The sequence below is a fragment of the Tamandua tetradactyla genome, chromosome 11 (assembly GCF_023851605.1).
Source record: "Tamandua tetradactyla isolate mTamTet1 chromosome 11, mTamTet1.pri, whole genome shotgun sequence".
Taxonomy (NCBI): domain Eukaryota; kingdom Metazoa; phylum Chordata; class Mammalia; order Pilosa; family Myrmecophagidae; genus Tamandua; species Tamandua tetradactyla.
Window position 1 is genome coordinate 51,058,819 of NC_135337.1, and position 21,042 is coordinate 51,079,860.

General features: G+C 36.0%; 1 protein-coding gene across 3 annotated transcripts in view; it reads left to right on the plus strand.

Moving 5' to 3' along the window:
• ERICH3 (glutamate rich 3) overlaps positions 1-21,042 on the plus strand; it is a 113,371-nt gene that overhangs the window by 44,459 nt on the left and 47,870 nt on the right. For all 3 annotated transcript variants that reach the window (XM_077120611.1, XM_077120613.1, XM_077120612.1), the window contains exon 8: positions 10,731-10,911. In XM_077120611.1, the coding sequence (XP_076976726.1) occupies positions 10,731-10,911 (181 nt within the window). The remainder of the gene's footprint in view (positions 1-10,730; positions 10,912-21,042) is intronic.

A 21,042-nucleotide genomic window follows, 5' to 3' on the forward strand; every position in this document is an offset into this window, starting at 1 on the left:
CTGTCTTGAAGGTCATGCCTCTACTTAGCAAAAACAACAAAACAACAAAATAATGACTTCTTAATCATCCTCAAACACTTGATGGCAGCATTTGATTTTCTGATGTTAAAATATATTACTGGGATAAATGCTACCTTTCTATACTTAAAAAAAGTGGAAATGACTCATAAGCTATAAGAATGTACAAAATCTATATGTACAATTTAAGCAACAATAATCAAGCAAACACCTCTGCACAGACTGCTACTTCTAAATGAAGGAGAATATTACTAACATATTCAGAGCCCCCTGTTTCCTGCTCCATCATATCCCCTCACTCCTTCCCAGAGCAAATGCTGTACTGACTTCTGCATTCATTGTGTTTCCTGCTTTTCTTTGGAATTCTCTCACTTACATGTAAAAAACCTCAGAAAGAAGTTTGAACGGGCATTGTAATGAAAAGACAAGATTTCCAGGAGAAAATAAGCTGAATAGAGTCTTTTGAGTCAGAGTATGGGTTCAGCTTCTTTGACAGTTTCAAGAACACCTTTTGAGGAAGTCAGAGAGGCAAGGTTGTGAGTTTGTGCTAGGAAGCATGGAGCTCACCAGAATCAGGACATCTGTCCATATCCTAGTGTGGCACATTGGACATTGGACATTTGACGGGAATATGGTAGGGGGGACTGGCTTTTGAAGCTGGGCATGGAGAGGAGGGCACCAACTTCTCCATCCTATGGTCATGGAAAGCAAAATACAGATCAGAATCCGAGCCAGGCTTCCTTGGGCATTATCCTAGGGCCAGAAATATGGTGTCCGCAGGCATCCTGGTTTTGAAAGACCTTAACATGTCTGACTCTTGAGTCATGACACTGGTCTTTTATTTTTATTTATTTATTATTTAAAACTCTGTTTTCTCCTTTTGGAATTCCTATTTTGGGGCTATTGGAACTACTAGACTGATGCTTTTATTTTCTTAGCTTTTCTGCCTTATTTTCCACTTCTTTGTACTGTTTTCTATTTTCTGGGAGAGTTCTTCAGTTTTATTTTTCATACCTTCTCGAGCTTTTCTTCTGCTATTTTATTTAAATCTAAGAACTGCCTTTGCGCTCACTCAGTGTTACTTTTGAAATGATCTTACTGTTGTTATGTTTAATTTTGACTCTGGTATTTGTGGAGACTTGCTTTGTGGGCTAGTGTATGTTACTTTGGTAAAAAAAAGTGATTAAATGTTGAGTATAGGGTTTATAAAAATCTGATGAGAAATATTAACTATGTGGCTCATACTCACATCCTTAGAAAGTTATTCACCTGCTTGGTTTCTCAGTTTCGCAGTTATAATGAGAAAGCATTCTCTCTGATTCTAGATTTGTCAATTTCTTCTTTGAATTAAGTCAAGCTCTATTTTGTGAGGATTGGGAATTTCTTGTTATATGCTTACAGATGACCCTTCTTATCACTTACTGTTTTTGCCTTAAAAATTGATTTTGTATGTTAGTATTTCTTATTTTCTTTTGATTCTTTGATTCGTATTTAATTGGTATTTGTATATTTAAATGGTGGATAGCTATTTACTTTTTCACCCTTTTAACTTTTTATCTTATTTTTTTTCTTTTTCTCTACCCTTTTTTTCCTTTAATCTTTTAGGTTTAGACTGTAGTCTTTACATACATCTGGTTTAGCATGTAGGTAGTTTATGTTTAATTCAATCTGAGAAGCTCTGTTCCTTTAATAAATGAATTTGGTCCAATTTCATTTATTTTGCTTAGTGGTATATTCATACGTATACCATCTTAGTTTTTCTGTTTACTGTTATTTTTCTTTGATAGTAGCATTTTTAATATTCATTGCCTCTTCTTTGATACTTTTCTCTCTTGGCTTCCATGGCCCTCTACTTTCATGGTCCTTTTCTGTCTCTTTTGATCTCTTGCCTTGCTCATTTTTGCCTCTTTTTGTCTTCATCCCTAAATCGAGCCATCACCATAGCCTGGAACCTTGACACTATTTTTCTGTTCAAGTCCTTTTCTCATATGGTTTCAATAACCTGTTAGATATCTCTTGCTCTTGTCTTCAGCTCCTGGTGTATTGAGTAAAATTTGCTTGATGGGAAGAATTAACAAGTACTTTTACTTTAGTAAAAGGTTTATTTTATTTTTATCTATAAAATATTTAATGAAAGATGACTGTTAAGACTAATTTGCACCTTAAATTCACTCTTTCATTTTATGCTACCACCACCAAATCATCCCTGAAATACTCTTAAGAGAAAAAAAAGGAGCACAAGTCAAAGGATTATGGCTTGCTGATTACCCACCACCTGTTCCTCTATCAATATGTAGAACAACATGGTCCCTGGCTTCTGTGATCTGTGCCTCTAGGGGATGACTGTTGGAACCGAATGACTGGATAGAGTAGACGCAGAGCTCTGCGAGTTTCCTTTGTGCTCTGTGGCTTTGTCATATTTGGCTGCAGGGCTTTTCAGAATCCCTGAGACTTGTTTGATTTTTCACTGTGGTTGCCCTTACCCACCTCCAGATGTTTGTGTTCCCACTCAGGATGGGGAACACCGACCTTCACGGTCACTCACTCTGTACAGCGTCCTGCTGAAGTATGGCTGGTCCCATAAAGGGCTTTTGTAAATATGAAAACACAGGTTTTCAAATAAGAACCTAGTTAGCCGTTACGTTGCACAATTTAAAAAGTAATAAAGCTGTTTTTGTTTGTTTGGTGTTTTGGAAGAGAGGAAAGCCCATGACCTAGTCTGGAGCTTTCTCCATTTCCAGACACTGTACTCCGTTCACCATCTAGGCTCCAAATGAGCCCCGTGCAATGACAGATGCCTGATTGGAAGAAGGTCCTGCTGTCCTTCAAATCTGATATGAAAACAACATGAGCGAGCGTCTCCATCCAATATTCTTATTTTTCTCAAAGCATGCCTTTTTCTTCAGTCATTTCGGTTTAAAAGCTAGATTTCCTTTTTCCTTCTGTATCACACATCCAGTTAGTTGCTGAGTCCCTAGGTTGGAGCTTTCCAGCAGAAATAAATACAATGTACATAGGTATTTTAAATTTTTCTGATCGCTACATTTAAAAAGGCAAAAAAAAAAAAAAAAACCCAGGCAAAGTTAATTTTAATATTATATTTTATTTAACCAATTATATCCAACATGTTATCATTTCAATGTGTATTCAATATAAACATATTTAATGAAATATTTTACATTTTTTTCCATACTGTGTCTTTGAAATCCAGTATGTATTTTATGCTTAGAGCATATCTCATCCAAATAAACCAGTTTTTAACTGCTTAAGAGAATCCTATGGCAAGGGACTACAGTCACGGACAATGTACCCCAAAATACACTTTCATAATGTCTTATATATCTGCTATTACTTTCCATTCCCGCTGCTACTTCTCTAGTTCAGGGCTTCCTCAACAGCTTTTTTTTTTTTAAATGCAATTTTACTAAGGTATATTCACATACCATATAATCTGCCAGAGTGTACAATCAGTGGCTCACAGTAGCACCCTAGAGCTGTGCATTCATCACCACAATAAATTTTTGAACATTTTTGTAACTCCAAAAAAAGAAAAATAAGAATAAAAACAGAAATAGAAGAATACCAGGACATCCCATATCCCTTATCCCCTACCCCATTATTTATTTACTTTTCGTTTTTATTCTCTTACTCATCATCCGTACATGGATAAAGGAAGTGTCAGTCACAAGGTTTTCACAATCACACAATCACACTGTAAAAGCTGTAATAGTAATACAGTTAGTTTCAAGAATCAGGCCATTGGATTACAGTTCAATGGTTTAATTCTCAGTAGGCACTGTCCCTACTAGAGGTGTGGTTGAGATGGAGGCTGCGGTAGTATGTAAGCTTTAGCCGTTTCTGTTTTCTGGCCCCTGACATATGAATTCTGTGAGTGAGGGCTATCACTTGAGTTGGCCCCTCTCCCTTTTCTTGGTGGAGATATCTTAGGGGATTATCTCCTTCATTTGACTTCTTACTTTATCTCTCAGATATACCTTAACTCCGCGTTTGCCTAGGTCAGCACTGACAATTGAAAATGTACCTGAGGCTTTCACTAAAGAGCTACTTAGAATAGTTTACAAAACATAAAAATGAAATCCTTTTGCACAGCCAGTCACCAGCCCCCTAGTTTCATGGGTCAGGAGCTAGAGTTGGTACCCAGTTCTATGTGTCCCTTTTCTTGGGGCATAGCCGTTTTCCAGTATTCTGAGGTCTACTGACTCCAAAAGCCTCTATTTTTTGTTTGTTTGTTTGTTTGTTTTTCTGTGAGCCCCACCTCCTCTCTGCCAGGAGAGACCTCATGGTTCCTTTCCTGCTTGCTTTGGGTTTATCTGGACTTGGAGCTTGTATTCAGCATTCCAAGTTTGTTAATTCAATTGCAGTTGAAGCCTGAATGAGCTACCTCCCCTTGCTCCTAGTGGAGATTCCTTCTTTCTCCCATGGGGTGGTGTCTTCAATGGAGTCTTCCATTCCAGTGGAAGAGGGACACCAGCCGTCACAGTTTCAGGGCTTTACTTACAGTTCTATGCTATGATCTGGGCCCTTCCACCCATTCCAGATTGGTGTATGATGTGTGTCCAGTCACAGATATTTCCCAAACAGCTGTTCCAGACAGTTCTTGGCTTTTTACTAGCTTCTCTAGAGGATTAACTAGATGCCACATCTCCCTAAACCGCCATTTATTGAAATGCTCTTAATGAACTATTGCAATCATCTACATACTTATGGACTGCTTCTAAATCCAAGATCAGCTTACTTCAGCTTTTATATGTTATGACAAGCACTATGCTAGGTATTGAGATTACCAAGATGGATAAGACCAGTTCCTTGCTTTCAGAAAGATTGCCTCTTAGCAAGGAGGACAGATATATCTACAATTAACCATGATGCATTGTGATGAGTCCTGTTGTAGTGGTATATATAAAGTATAATGGGACACTGAGGAAGGAAATATTAGCTCTGACAGTGGAGACTGGAGAATATTTCAGAGAGGATGTGGCAAATGAAATGAGCTATGAAAGATGAGTAGGAAGTTTGCAGACAGAGCCAGGGAGCAGAAAGTGAAAGGAAGAAGGGAGTAAAAGACTAAGCAAAGTTCCACTAGATTTTATACATGATACTACATGAAACTTTGTAGAATAGTTCCCAACATGCTCTTTTCTGGCTAGCTGCCCCTTTCCTAATGAAAAGCATTTTCTTCTACCGACGTTAAAGGTCTTTCAGATTTTGGTCCTCTTTCTACCATTCCCTCTTATCCAAGCCAAATTGAACTATACCTTCAATTGGTTGGTTCATTGCCATGACTTTTCCTCTTTTTACTACTTTCTGCTAGACATTCACCCACATTCAAGTCATCTATTTTATTTTCTCATTTAATTACATGCAAGGTATTTACCTTTTTAAATTGATAATAAAATATGAGCATTTATATTTGATAATGTCAAAATAATTATACCTATTATTTAGGGGCCTTTACTCTATATGGGGAGATTTGCTCAGTGTTTTACATGCATTTTCTCATTTAATACACACAGCAAACCCTGGAAGGAGATATTATAGTTTCCCTTTTTCAGAACTAAGGAAACAGAGGCAAAAAGATTAAAGAGCTTGCCAAAGATCATATAACTAATTGGTGTTAAGCTTAGTAGACAAACACAGGAGAATTGACACTGTAGAACATGCATTTATAACCCCCACAGCATCCAAATTATATGAAATTCATTTAAGAGGATTTTCTCTCAAATCTTTGAATTATAGTTGGTCAGATGTCTTTTTAACACGGAGGCATCTAACCTATATTTCTATAAGGAAAGCAAATGTTCTTTTTGTCCTTGAATTGCCTGTGAGTATCTGAGAAATAAGAAGAATGGATGTGTAATCATACCTACTCTTCCCAGCCCCTCAAAGGCCTCATGTTCCACAGTGTTTCTCTAAACATAAAACTAGGAGTCAATCTTTTCCTCTCTTTGAGAGGACTTTGTAATTTCTCTTATGTCCCTTTCTATATTATAATTAGTATAGATATTCATGTACTTCTATTATTCCTTACTTTGTTTTTTTTTTGGTGCATGGTCTGGGAATTGAACCCCGGTCTCCTGCATGGAAGGCAAGCATTCTACAACTGAACCACCCGTGCACCCTATTATTCCCTACTTTTATTCCCAGGTTATGAAGCTTGTTGAGGGCAAGCATGAGATGTTATTTACCATTTGTTTAATTAAGTGTTTATTAGTACTATGTTTATAAATAATTACTGAGTTTTATTATCCATGTGAACAATTAAACCCTTAATTATACTTTTTAGCTTAGGGAAATATCATGGAAATCAATTATGCTTTTCAGATCTAAGATCTCTTTTCTCCAACAACAAGTAAAGCCTCATAAATGTTAGCTTTGCTAGAGAAATTGCACATTTCTTTTGATTTAATTTTAAAAGTCATCTTCCAATTCCTGTTCCAGTTAACACCTTAATGTGACATTTTACTACTGTTCTTTTTTATCACAATGGATATAATTTTGAGGAAGAAAACATCAGCATGGTTCTAATATGTGGTAATTTGTCATATCTTATAGTAGGCTTGATTTATTTCAAACACAACTTTCCTTTAAATAATGTTTTTGCCTAAAATTAGGATTTTAAAATGTATATAGTTTGCTAACTATACAATAACTAGGGCTTGATAAACAAAAGCCCTATCCAACAGTCAAAAATTTTAGCAGCTGGTGTTGTAGATAGAACAGATCCTTGAAGGAAAGAAAGAACCAAGGATGCTTCTGGGTGTTACTACAGGGGTTGGAGTTCAAGGACAGACTGCTCTGTAAAGAAGGTCATCTCACCAAAAAGTCATCTCTTCACTTTGCACAACCTTGCTTGGCATTTGGCTTTGGGTTATCTCACCCAAAGCAAAATCCAACTGGATAATTTCTAGTTCTTAATGAATCTACTGATTTCATTTTGTTGAGGTAGATGAGGAAGGGAGGGTTTATGGATCAATTTAGGATCCTCAAAATCTGGAGCTCTCATACTTCCAGAAGGATTGAGGCATTCCTGGGCATGTCAGGAATAAGCATGAGGTATGTATCATGTAGTATTAAGAAAAGTAGGCAAGAGGAAAGTGAAAAGAGGAAGCATAGTAAAAGCAAAGAAAGGAGGAGGAAAGAGAACAAGGCAAAGTAGAAGAGAAAGACTAGACAGAGGAAAAGATCAAGCAAGTGTACTGAGAAGAGGTTACCATTGCAACCAACCAATTCTGGAAACTTCAGGACTTCAACACTATAGCTTTCTTCTTTTGACTTGTGTCAGAAATTTCTCTCCTTAAAGCTGCCAGCATCACCATGGGAACTGCCCCTGTACCTCCTGTAGATTTTTACTGTCAGGCTTCTGTCTCAACTTTTATCCAGGTTTAATTATCAAGGGTAGTGTTTGGTTTAATAGGACACTGTGAATTAGAGTTCATGTTCTGGTTCCTATGAAAGAGGGATACTTGTGATTTAGGTTGAGGCTGACAGCAAGGGACTGCATGTGGAATGCCTCATTGTTCCATGTCAATGTTGAGTCAGATCAATGTTTATTGGGTTCTTCTAGGTGCCAGCACCATGTAAAACAGAAGGAGCATGGAGAACAATAAGCCACCATCCGTATCTACCCACAGAGAGGAAGACAAAGAAATAGCTTCAATATCAGTAGCTCCTTAAGCTGTTATTGAAGCCTAGAGATTAGAAATAGGTTGTAGCATTTGAGCCTCTACAATTAGTTCAGTTGCTAGACTTGTAAGTGTAATACTGGAAATTGCAATATTTCAGAGACAAGTAGGGGTTAGATAATGTGAGACTTTTATGTATGGTCTGAGGTATGTTAGACATTATCCCAAGGATATTGGGAGTCACTGGAGGATTTTAAGCAGGAGGGTCATCTTATCTATTTAGTAACCAGAATCACTTGGATGTCAAGGAGGAAAGGGAGATTTTAAGGGACATCAGACTGGAGGTTGGGATACCATATATCCTAGTTTTGCTGAAACAGTCGCAACTTATGCCTTTTTCCCTCAGGATAATTATTAATCCCCTTTTCACTCTCTCTGAGTCCCATAAGATTTTATAATGTTCAGAGTTCAACTGGGCTTGGCTGAGTGGGTGGAGCCCAACTCTACGAGTAAGCACTTTTGGCATGTGGTCCATCCTCTAAGTCTACCACACATGCGCACGCGTGCGCGCACACACACACACACACACACACACACACAGACACACACACAGAGTTCTGGTCAAACGTAAAAGAGATCCAGTGAAAACTTACTATCATTTGAATGTGAAATTTGCAAATATTTGATGATTGACTGATTTACCGCTTAATGGGCTTGCTATTATTGTCAGCTTGGACAATACTTACCTGAGAAGTCTGAAAAGAAATGTGTAAGAAGTCATAACCAATTGGTACAGGAAGTAAGAGAGATCTCCTGTAGTTCAGGGGGCAAACAGTATAGCTTCTGTTCTTGAAATGGAATGAATTTCCATGGAAGTTTTTAATACTTGCTTGAGGGCAGCAGAAAGTGCTATGAAACCTTGTTAAAGTTTCATCAGGCTAGGTCCTTTTATAACCTTGGAAGATAGTAAGTATAGAGTCAATTTAGTCAGCTGAAAGAAACAATTGTTTGTTTCCTAGAGCATGTGTTTAATCACCAGCTGTCACAGGGGTGTCCGGTTAAAATCCAGAAATGGTTACCTGGTGGCAATAATTCGGGAATGTTTTAAAACAGAGAATGGAGTAACTATAAACAGAAGAAAAGAGATATTATCAGAAATATTCTTTAGCAGAAGAAAATGAATAGGAAAAAATGAAATGAATGAAGGGCTGTCATTTTCTTTATTTTATTTTGTAAAGTTTCTTCTTCCAGTTTCTCATGTTGTATATATGAAGCAGGCCTTTCCCCAACTCTAATCCCATGTGACATTGTATTTATATAGTGATTATCTCCCAGAAGCTCACATGGTGACCTCTAAATGCAGTCTGCTTTAGAAAGCATTGCTTAACAAAAGACAAGTGCTTTTACTTAATCAGTAACATCATCAGCGGTTCTAGTGGAAGCTTGGAGCTGAATTTGCCTTAGGTCTGCTGATTGCCTATTGGGTGGCACATATGCGTGTCACAGCTCCAAAGATGCCCAGAGGAGAGGGAATACGGGATTATGATTTTGCAACAAGGAGCCAAGCTTGCCATCATTCCTTTGCTTTCAACTGTGATTCGGGGAGATGTATCAAATCTGCAAAGAATGACCAGTTTGTTGATTTAATCCTTGACTCCTGATGTTCCTGAAGTATTTCTGTTGATTATTTCTCTATTTAGAAGCGCTGCAATTTCACAGGAAGGACAATTTGCTTAAATTTTAAACCTTGGGATTCCTACCCATCCCCACCCCACCCCACCCCCACCCTGCCATTGACACATTCCAATCTTTTGCAGAATTTCATTTTTTTCATTTATTTCTTCAGTTGTTTCCTGCAGAGAAACAGAATTGAATGCAAAAATCTCCTCTGACGTGTAAGAGGATGGGCTTAAAGAATCAAACACTTAAGATACTCCTTTAGAAATTTTTGTTGCAGCTTTGTTATTTAAAAAAAACTGCATGCTTCTCATACATCCTCGATTCAGTGAATGTCAAATACAAATAAGTGCCTTGGATCCACTAAAAGTTGGCCTCTCCACATTTTTCACCCAGCTAAAAATTGGTTTTTAGAAAAGTGAAGTAGAGTATAATGCCTGTCCAATACACGAGTCTAGTGTCCTAAAATATTCTTATTAGGTCCTCTCAAATTTTCTCAACCCTCTCAGCCATTCTTATTTCTCTGCTTTCTCCTTTTCCTTTTCCGGCTTCTTCATCTTCCTCTGAGAGGGTAGGTGAACATTATATCCATCCACTATTATGAAAACATAAAAATATAAACTAGGAGGGAATGCATAGGATTTTTATTTTAATCTCTGGAACAGAAATTTATTGTATATTTTATAAATAATGTAATTTTGGCAGTGCTATAGAATCAAGTAGGCTTTGTTGGGTATAATGTTTTGATATTAAAAATAAGATTAATATTTACTTTTCATTGAACTGAATGCCTCCTGTGAAACTGAACAGTCTTAGACACACACATGTTTTACACCTGCCTCATCCTCGCAAAGATATGTGGATCTCTTTCTCACATGAAATAAGCCCAGGGAGGGATTTATTGTCAGTGCCCAACTCTAAAGATAAAAACTGTCAATTACAAAAACTATTGTGAAATCATAATCAATGTCAGTTCAAACTAGAACTAGAAATGATATCACCAATATTTATTTATTCCATTTGATTTGAATTTTTATTTGAGAAAAAGCTAAAAGAAATTCAAGAGTAGTTTCTTCTTAGATTCACTGATGTTTTTGCTGTGTGTGAAAATATAAGCACATGTGCGCAAAATAAAAAAGTGCCAAACTTTGGCCAAAGTCTAGCATTTACTTTAGAAATATAAAGTCAAAATGGATGTGTTGTTGTTGTTTATTTAGGGGGATTTATTTTGTAATGGACTTGACTTTTTTATGTGCTGTAGACTGACAGTTTCTAAAGGTTTTGTTGCTAGATACATAAGAACAGCATTCTCTTCATATTGCAATGTCATGCGAAAATAAGAACTCTGATCAGAAGGTAATTAGCTAATTACCTTCCTTTTTTTAATTCTAGGATTCAAGAAGGATGCGTAAAACATCACTGCATAGTAATGCAGCTATTACAATGATCTATTTAGGGAAAAGTGTGCACCTATCTCATGATGGCTCAGACTTCCGGGATGAAATAAAAGTTTATCAACAGCACTGTGGTGGGGAAAACCTTTGTGTCTACAAAGGCAAATTACTTGAAAAAGGTACTCATGAAATGTGAAATAAATTTTTTAATTGTTTGGAGTTGATGGTATTGATAAGCCATTGTTGATATAACATCAAAATGAACTTCAATCAGAAATTATGCATATCCAGGGACTTATAAACCAGCTGCCTAAAAGTAAATGCAGATTTACTGTTCCATGATTGAAACTGAAGCAGCAATTACTCTTGCAAATTGTGGAAGAGAGAATTTGGAGTGATTTAACCTGGTAACAGATTAAGTTTGGGATAGAGCTATATGATCATTAAAATGTAGCATGAATAAGCTATCCCTGGAATTACAAATTAACTGTTTGGCTTGCTAGAGTGAATTATGTCATACATTATTCTAAGAGAAAAATACCAGATTGGCAATTTGTTCTTTAGAGGTACATTGAGATGAAATCACAAATCCAATAAACTTCAGGGTAAATTACACCTAAATAACTTGGTGCAGAATTTGGCTAAATGACTTTTTAGTACATTTCTGCTTTCATTTGGTCATTAATCCATGCTTGTGAGCCTACAATAATTTTATATCCAGTATAGATTTTCACATATTGTCCTGCAGTGTTTTTCTCCAATAGTTAGTTCTGTGGAACAGCAGTTAAAAGGAAGAAACAGTAGTTACAGGATTTAAATTTGTTACTTCCTTGCTTAAGAAACTGTTTAGAAAGTGGTTCTGTTTTTACTGATTAGATGAAATATTTGTATTTGAATAATCTCGAAATATACTTAGCAGTTGAGGAAGGAGTTAAGGGTCAACTTGGAGTTGTTACTTTTGGCCTGACTTTCTCATTTCCTTAATCAATCAAAAATGATGACTATTAATTCAAAAATGTTCAAATACTTAAAGAGAAATACATAAGCTACATATGTAGAGATTACATGTTTTAAACTTCCCAACACCAGCAAAAAGTAAACACTTGAATATTAGTTGCAATGTAAAGTAATATTTAATATGCATGGCTGAAATGTAATTTACTTTGACTCATCTTATCACAGTATTCCAGAGTTCATTCCTTCCATTTGTAGGTGAGAAAAATAAGAAGAGTCCATGAGGTGGGGTGTTTTCCCAAAATTGCAGTACAGCTCTGGGGGGAGTTAAGGGCAGTTGCCAGCTAACTCCTCAGTGCAATATGGCTGGCTCTAATTTGCTATTCTCTGTAGCAGGGTTTCCTACATTTTCATAATTAGAGAGATTTGTAACCCCTAACGGCATGGCATAGATATGTACACATTTCTTTTCTGAAGTATTACTTTCAACTATTGCTTTAGAATTGTTGGAAGTAGCTATACTCTAAAATTGGAATTAATACAATGAAAAACATCCTGGGTCTTAGATAATGTTTTTTTTTTTCAAAATATTTTTAAGAAAACAAACAATACACTTAGAACATTAGATATTGTTTTATTCAAGAAAATGCTAATATGAAATCTATATGACTACTAGAAAACACAATACGTACAAATGAAAAGAACAGGCTTAGTAGGTTCATTCTTTGGTAGAAGATGAGAGTGTAAAACCAAACATTATGGAAGAAAGAGTGTTACTTGACTCAGTGTTATTTCACATACATATTTATCCTGAGATTGACTTTTTGTTAAGGCATTGGACAGTCTTGAATAATAGGATGGAATGGGGACTTAAATAATTAAATCCTGTCTGAGCAAAACTTTCGTCTCAGCTTGCCCTTGATTGCCAGAAAAGTAATTGTTCAAAATTGAAAAGTTGAGTGGCTTAGAGTTGACTTGTGGTTCAGCAATCAGAGCAATTTAGCTGAACTGAAAAGAATCTACTCTTTTTATAAACCAAGCTGTACATGATTCAATGATATGTGAATAGATTTCTTGAAGATTTCTGTTAAATAATTGTGCAGTAAGCTCATTAAAAATGTGGTATTCATTAGTTTGGTTGGTTTTGTGATGAGAAATAACAATAAAATTAATTATTTAGGAATGTGTTAAGTGCATTTTTTATCTCCACAGGAATTCATGATGTCTTGCAGTTTGATTTTAGACATCAGTCCACAAGTTTTATATCTAACTATCAAGTCACTGAATATTTTCTGCTACTTATACAGAGTATAATGACTTCGCAGTCATTTTTATTTACCATGTTCATTCTTTCAAACAAGACAAACCTTGACCTCCTGGGTTCATGTCCATGCAAACAATGAAGAAACATTCTTTCTGGCCCTGTTATAATCTGTCTCTTTTCTGCCCTGTTTCTTACATTTCTGTAAACTGATCCTGTTACATCAATTTGTGTATCCCTCATTATTCCCTCACACTTTCTTGTGCTATTTTCTTTTCTGTGATGCTCTCTCATCCTTCCTTTTATTTAATTTTTTTTTGGGTATGAGCAGACCCTGGAATTGAACCCGGGTCTCTGGCGTGGCAGGTGAGAACTCTGCCACTGAGCCACCATCACATCACCCACTTTCTTCCTTTTTTTTTGTATGCTGTATGGTGGGGTCACATTTCATTCTTTTTCCATATGAGTATCCCGTTAGTGCAGCACCACTTATTGAGTTTTTGTTTTGGTTGGTTTTTTGTTTGTTTGTTTGCTTGTTTATTTTTTGGGGGAACTGCATGGACCGGAAATCGAACCCGGGTCTCCCGCATGGCAGGCGAGAATTCTACCACTGAACTACCCTCGCACCCCGCCACTTTCTTCCTTTTTAAATGCAAATCTGACCTGTCTTTAGGACTTAGTTAAGGCTGTGCAGCTTTCTTGGTTGACTTCTGCTCTGCTTCTATCTTTCTGTCTTGAAATCCTGTGACTCTTAGTCTATATCTGAAAGCATTTGTGTAGTCTGGCTTATAATCACTGTGTTTTTTTTTTTCCCTTTTTCTTATACTCACTATCGCATAGGATTATTTTTTGAGTTTTTTAAAAATAGTTTTATTAGGTATAGCTTACATAGCATAGAATTCGTCATTGCAAGTATAAAATTTAGTGGTATTTAGGAAGCATTTAGGGTTGTGCAGTCATCATCACAAATCCATTTTATAACATCTCCAATACCCCAGAAAACTCCCGCATACCACTGGCGGTTAATCCTTGCTTTCATCCCCAGCCCAAGGCAACCACTAATCTGCTTTCAGTCTCTACAAGATTGTTCTTTCTGGACATTTCATATAAATGAAGTCATACAATAGGCAGTATACTGTGTCTTGCTTCTTTCACTTACCATGACGTTTTTGAGAATTATCAATTTGTAGCATCTATCACTAGCTGTCCCTTTTTATACTGCTGAATAGATTCTATTTTATGGACGTACCACATTGTATTTATTCACTCACCCGTGAATAGACATTTGTTTTAGTCCCAGCTTGGGCTTATTATGAATAATTTTGTTTTGGGCATTCAAATACAATGAATGTATAGTTTTTCTATAGACTTAAGTTTTCAATCCTCTTGAGTAGTGTGCTGGTTTGAAAGGAAGTATGCCCCCTAAGAAAAGCCATGTTTTGATATAAATCCCATTTCATAAAGGTAATATAATCCCTATTCACTACTGTATGTTTGAAGCTGTAATCAGATCATCTCCCTGGATGATGTGACATAGTCAAGAGTAGCTGTTAAACGGGATTAGGTGATGACATGTCTCCACCCATTTGGGTAGGTCTTGATTGGTTTATTGGAGTCCTATAAAAGGGGAATAAGAGATTCAGAGAGAGCAGAGAATGCTGTAGCACCACGAAGCAGAGAGTCCACGAGCCAGCGACCCTTAGAGATGAAGAAGGAAAATGCCTCCTGGGGAGCTTCATGAAACAGGAAGCCAGGAGAGAAAGTAGCAGATGATGCCTCGCTTGCCATGTGTCCTTCCAGCCAAGAGAGAAACTGTGACTGTGTTCACCATGTGCCTTTCCAGATGGGAGAGAAACCTTGAACTTCATCAGCCTTCTTGAACCAAGGTATCTTTCCCCAGATGCCTTTGATTGGACATTTCTATGGACTTGTTTTAATTGGGACATTTTCTAGGCCTTAGAGCTGTAAACTAGCAACACATTAAATTCCCCTTGTTAAAAGCCATTCCATTTCTGGTATATTGCATTCCAGCAGCTAGAAAACTAGAACAAATAGTTTTTTTTCTTTTTCATGGGCACCGGGAATCGAACCCGGGTCTTGGGCATGGTAGGCCAGAACTCTGCCTGTGGAACCACTGGGGCCTGCCCCTTGAGTAGATTTTTAAGAGTGGACTTGCTGGGCTATATATTAAGTTTATGTTTAGCTGTTGAGAAGATTGCCCAACTGTTTTCCAAAGTGGATGTACAATCAATCCACAGTTGATTATTATATTATATTACATTATATTATATTTTGATGTTGCATCGAAGTATGTTTTGTCTAACCCAAGGCTATGAAGATATTACCATAAGTTTTTCTGCAGAAGTTATAGGGTTTTAGCTTTTACATTTAGGATTACAAGATATTTTGTTAATTTATGCATATAGTGTGAGGCACGGATCTGTATCATAAGGGTCTCCAGAGAAACAGAACCAATAGGATATATTACATAGATACAGACATGAGAACTATTTTAAGGAATTGGCTCACAATTATATGGATGACAAGGAGCTGTCTTAAGGAGAAATGTTGCTATGTTCCCACATTCATAGGGGGAAAACATTTACTCTCTCACCATCAAGTATGATGTTAGCCGTAGATATTTTCATAAATGGATACTGGATTTTGTCAAATGTTTTTTCTGCATTTTGTGATCATGTAGTTAATAGTCCTTTATACTATTACTATGGCATAGAACATGCATTCATTTTGGATTTTAAACCAACCTTGCACGCATAGGATAAATTCCACTTGGTTGCATTGTATAATCCTTTCTTATATGCCATTAGATTCAGTTTGTTAACGTTATTTTAAGGATTTTATGCCTATTTCATGAAGGATAATGATCTATAATTCTCTTTTCTTGTGATACCTTAATCTGGTTTTGGTATCAGTGTAACCCATAGAATGAGTTGAAAAGTATTATTTCCTTCTACATTTTCTGAAAAAATTTGTGAAGTGTTGGTGTTTTTTTCTTTATTTGGTAGAAGTCATCAGTGAAGCCATCTGGGCCTGGGCTTTCCTTTAAGGGAAACCTTTTAATTACTAATCTGATTTCTTTTTTTTTTTTTTTTTAAAGGAAAGACAGAGAGAAGGAAGGAAGGATAGAAGGAAGGAAGAAAGGGAAACATTTTTAAACATTTTCTTGTTTTATTGTATTTTGTTTTTCCGTTTTTTGTTACATGGGCTGGGGCCGGGAATCGAACCGAGGTCCTCCGGCATAGCAGGCAAGCACTTTGCCCGCTGAGCCACCGCGGCCCGCCCTAATTTGATTTCTTTACTTGTTATAGATATATTCTGATTTTTTATATCTTCTTGGATTCATTTTGGTAATTTGTGTATTTTTAGGAATTTTTCCATTTCATCCAAGTTATCTAATTTGTTAGGATGACCTTGTCCATAATATTCCCTATAATACTTTAAATTTCTTTAAAGTCAGTAATCCTTCTTTTATTCCTGATTTTGCTAAAGTTTCTTCTCTCCTTTTTTATTAGGCAGGCTAGTTAAAGGTTAGTCAATGTGGTTGATCTGGTAAAAAAAAAACCAGATATTGGTTTTACTAGTTGTCTCTCTTGTTTTTCTTTTTTTCTATCTCATTGATTTCCACTATAATCTTTACAATTTTATTACTTTGTCTTGCTTTGGGCTTAGTTTGCTCTTCTTTTTTCTAGTTTCTTAAGGTTGCAGCTTAGGTTTTATAATCTGAGATGTCTTCTTTTTCTCTATTATAAGCATTTAAAGCTATTTAATGTTATTTAATTTCCAAATATTGGGGGATTTTCCGTATGTTTTATTGTTGATTTCTAATTTAATTCTGTTGTGAGTAGAGAGCAAACAGAAAACATATGATTTAAGTCCTTTTAAATTGATTGAGACTTGTTTTATGGTCTACAATATGATCTACCCTGGAGGAAGTACCGTGTGTACTTGCAGAGAATGTATATTCTGCCGTTGTTTGATGTAGTATTAAAATAAATGCCAGGGGCAGGCCACTGTGGCTCAGCAGGCAAGAATGCTCGCCTGCCATGCCAGAGGACCCGGGTTCGATTCCTGGTGCCTGCCCATGTAAAAACATAAAAAAAAATTTTTTTTAAAAGTTCCAGTTTCATCAAGTTGGCTGCTAGTGTTGTTCAGATCTTCTGTATTCTCACTAATTTCTTTCCAGTATTTTTACTAATTAATATGAGTGGGGTATTGAAATCTCCAGCTGCTATTGTTAAATTATCTTTCTCCTTTCAATTCTATTGGTTTTGCTTTATGTCATTTGGAACTCTAAAAGTGTATAAGTACTTGTAATCATTATGCATTTCTAAATATTATTCTCTTCTCATTATTAAAAATGTCCATCCTTATCTTAAGTAAAAATATTTCTTCTTTTAAAGTTTATTTTGTCATATTAATGTAGCCATTCCAGCTATATTATGATTCTTGTTTCCATGGAATATCTTTTTCCATCCTTTTATTTTCAACTTGTTTTGTTTCCTGTATTCAGAATATAGCTGAATCTTAATTTTTTGTTTATCTAGTCTACCAGTGTTGGCCTTTCAATTGGGTTTCACATTTAGTATAGCTACTGATGACTAATATAGTTGGATTTATGTCTGCATTTTGTTTTTTACAAGTCTCATATCTTTTTTTTATTCCTTTGGTTTATACATATTTTTATGTACCAGATAAATACTTTTAGTGTACCTGTATTTTCTCTGTTGATTTTGTGACATACATACATACACACACACACACACACACACACACACACACATATATATATGGTTATATAGTTATATATAGTTATAGTTATTTTCTTAGTGTTGCTGTAGGATTAAATATGTATAGTTAAGTTTTTATAGTTTTCTTCTGATTAACACTAACAATTCTAGTAAATACAGAAATTTTATTCTAATAAAATTTGCCTTTAAACTTTATTTACCTTTCACTCCTTTGCATTGTTACTGTCTTTTATCTTACATCAATTTATGCTATTAACCCAAAAATGGAGTTATAATTATTGCTTTATATATTCTCACATCTTTTAAAGAAATTATAAGAACAGAGAAAAGAACATATGTATAGAGATTTTTAAATATTTACCCACATATTTTCCATTTTCAGTGTTTTTTTTCTTTCAGTGCATTTGAGTTTACAGTCTAGTGTAAGACTAAGGACTTTTAATATTTCTTGTGAAATAGATCTGTAGTTACAAAATCTATCAGACTTTATCTGTTGTCTTAGTTTGCCTGAGCTGCTATCCAACTATCACAAACTGGTTTTGACTTAACAACAGGAATTTATTATTTCGTGGTTTCAGAGGCAAGAAGTACAACATAAGATAGAGATAAGGCTTGCTTTCCACCTGAAGACTGTAGCATTTTAGTGTTGGCTGCAGGCAATCCTTAGGGTTCCTTGGCTTTCCCATCACGTTGCAATGTCCACTTCTTTATTTTGTTCCAACAGTTTTCCATGGTCTGCCAATTTATGGTTCTTTATATGGCCTTCATTAATCCAGATTAAAACCATTCACGTTCAGTTGGGAACTTAACTAAAAATAGCATCATCAAGAAGTCATACCCAGAAGAACTCGTTAAGATAAAGAACATGTCTAAACTGGGATACCTAATTCAATTTACCACCTCTGTGAATGTCTTTATTTTACATTCATTTTTGAAGGATAGTTTTGCTATATGTGGGATTTATTGGTACACAGTTTTTTCTTTCAGCACTTTGAATATATCATTCTACCCACATTGGCCTCCTTCTTTTTGAGAAATCAGCCACTAGTCATATTTTGTGTGTGTGTGTGTGTATATGTGCGTGTGTGTATGTGTGTGTGTGCATGGTCCGGGAATTGAACCCAGGTCTCCCACATGGAAGGCTGGCATTCTAATCACTAAACTACCCGTGCACCCACTAGTCATATTTTTATCTCCATATATGTAATAAGTTTATCTCTTGCTGTTCTCAGGATTTTCTCTTTATCTTTGGCTTTTGACAGTTTGACTATAGGAAGGCTAGGTGTGGATCTCTTACCATTTTTCGTACCTTATGGTTCTTTGAGCTACTTAGATCTTCAGATTAATGTTTTTCATGAAAGTTGGCTGTATTTTTTGCCATTCTTCAGTCCCTTTCCCTCATTCCACTTTTTCTGGGACTTACATTGCACATATGCTTCTGAGCTTAATGTTGTTCCACCAGTATCTGAGGCACTGATAATTTTTATTCAATCTTTTTTTTCTATATACTCTTCATATTGAATAATTTCTATTGGTCTATTTTCAAATTCACTCATTCTTATGCAATTTCAATCATCTATTGCACCCCATTAGTGAATTTTTTACTTTAGTTATTTTATTTTTCAACTCCAGAATTTCTGTTTGGTGCTCTTAGATAATTGTTATCTCCTGTTGAGGATTTTTGTGAGTTATTGGCATCATATTTTCCTTTAATCCCTTAAACATGCTTCTTTTCTGAATGTGTTTATAATGACTTCTTGGAAGTCTTTGTTTACTAAATCACATATTGGGGGGACGCTCAAAGAAAGTTTCTGTTGAGTGCTTTTTGGCCTGAGTATGGTTGGCACTTATTTGCCTTTTTACATCTTTTGATTTTGGGTTGACACTGGACATTTTAGTTAGTTAATGTATTGTGCCAACGAATGGATTCTAATTTTTTCCCCTTGAATTTTATTGTTGCTCTTATGTTGTTGTTTTGTTTGTTCAGGTAACTTTTTGGAAAAAATCTCTGAAATTTGCCATCTCTGGGGTTCAGCCAGCGGCTTCTCTATTCATATTTAAAAAAAAAAATTCTTGTTTTTACTTTTAGGCTGGCCTTCTCATGTTGCCCTTGTATTTACACACTTAGTGGTCAACCAACAACTTTCAGAGGTTTTGTTCAAGTACCTTCAGCCAGTAAAACTTTCAATTTCTGTCAGTGGATTTCTTTGTGAGTTGTGGAGTATATTCAAAATTCAGGTGGTTTTCAAGTGTGTCCCAACTTTTACCTTCTGCCAGATTATTTCATGTCTCCTCTGTGCATAGGCACAATCTCCACAAGCATGTATGACTAGATTGGGCCTTCTTTATGTAAGTCATGTCCAATTAGCTGGGGATTTAAAGAGCTTATCACTAGCCTCTATGACTGCCTTATTACCTGGCTTGGTCTGTTAAATTTCTGGCTGGTCTGCCAGTCTGTTGTTTGCCCCAGCTAGAATTGAAACCTCAGGCTAGTAGAACCTCTGACCCTTTCAACTTCTGAGATTGCTACTATTACTGATAACGTTGCAGGCCATAGATTGTTTTGTCATCTGCTCCAAATCAAGCTGGTCCCCTCCATCAGTGAAACTGCTGGCTATTTGTGGCCTGTCTTACTGCCCTATTTGAGCTACAGCACTGACCTAGTGGAAGATATGGGGGGAGGGGGAGGATGGGATCAGCAGCAGGCAAGGGTACCACATATTCCCACTGTTCTTACGTAAAGATAAGACATTTTTCATGGATAAGTGCTTATCAGTTTGTTGTAAGTCTTATGTCTATTTCCATTTTGCTGAAGTTGATGATTTTGGTAATTTTATGGCTGTTTTTAGGGGAGAGGATTTGGTGATGTCCTCACTCCAGAAGTCTGGTATGTTAATTTTGTTTCTCCTGCTAAATTATAGCTTCTTGAGGGAGGTGAACACTGTTGACATTTTTGCAGCATTTTAGTTTCCCTTTAGTACTTAAGTTCTTGCTAAAAAAAAATGGCAAGAAAGTTATAAAATGCTTTCTATTTTTTTTTTTTGTATTATGTAATCTTTAAAACTACTCTGCTAAGTGGATAGAATGGCTTGTCATTCCCTTAGCACCCCATTTTATTGATCAGAATTTTGAAATGCAGCAAAATTAAGTGACTTACAAAAGGGCACTCAACTAATAAGTAAAGAACTGGGCCAAGGACCAAGTCTTCTGATTTCTGATCTCTATTCTTTCAATTAATCTATGCAGAAACCATTAAGTAAAGGTAGGGAGGGGGCCACTAAATTTTAAAATATAAAATTATAAAATAAGTAATAAGGGTGGTAAGT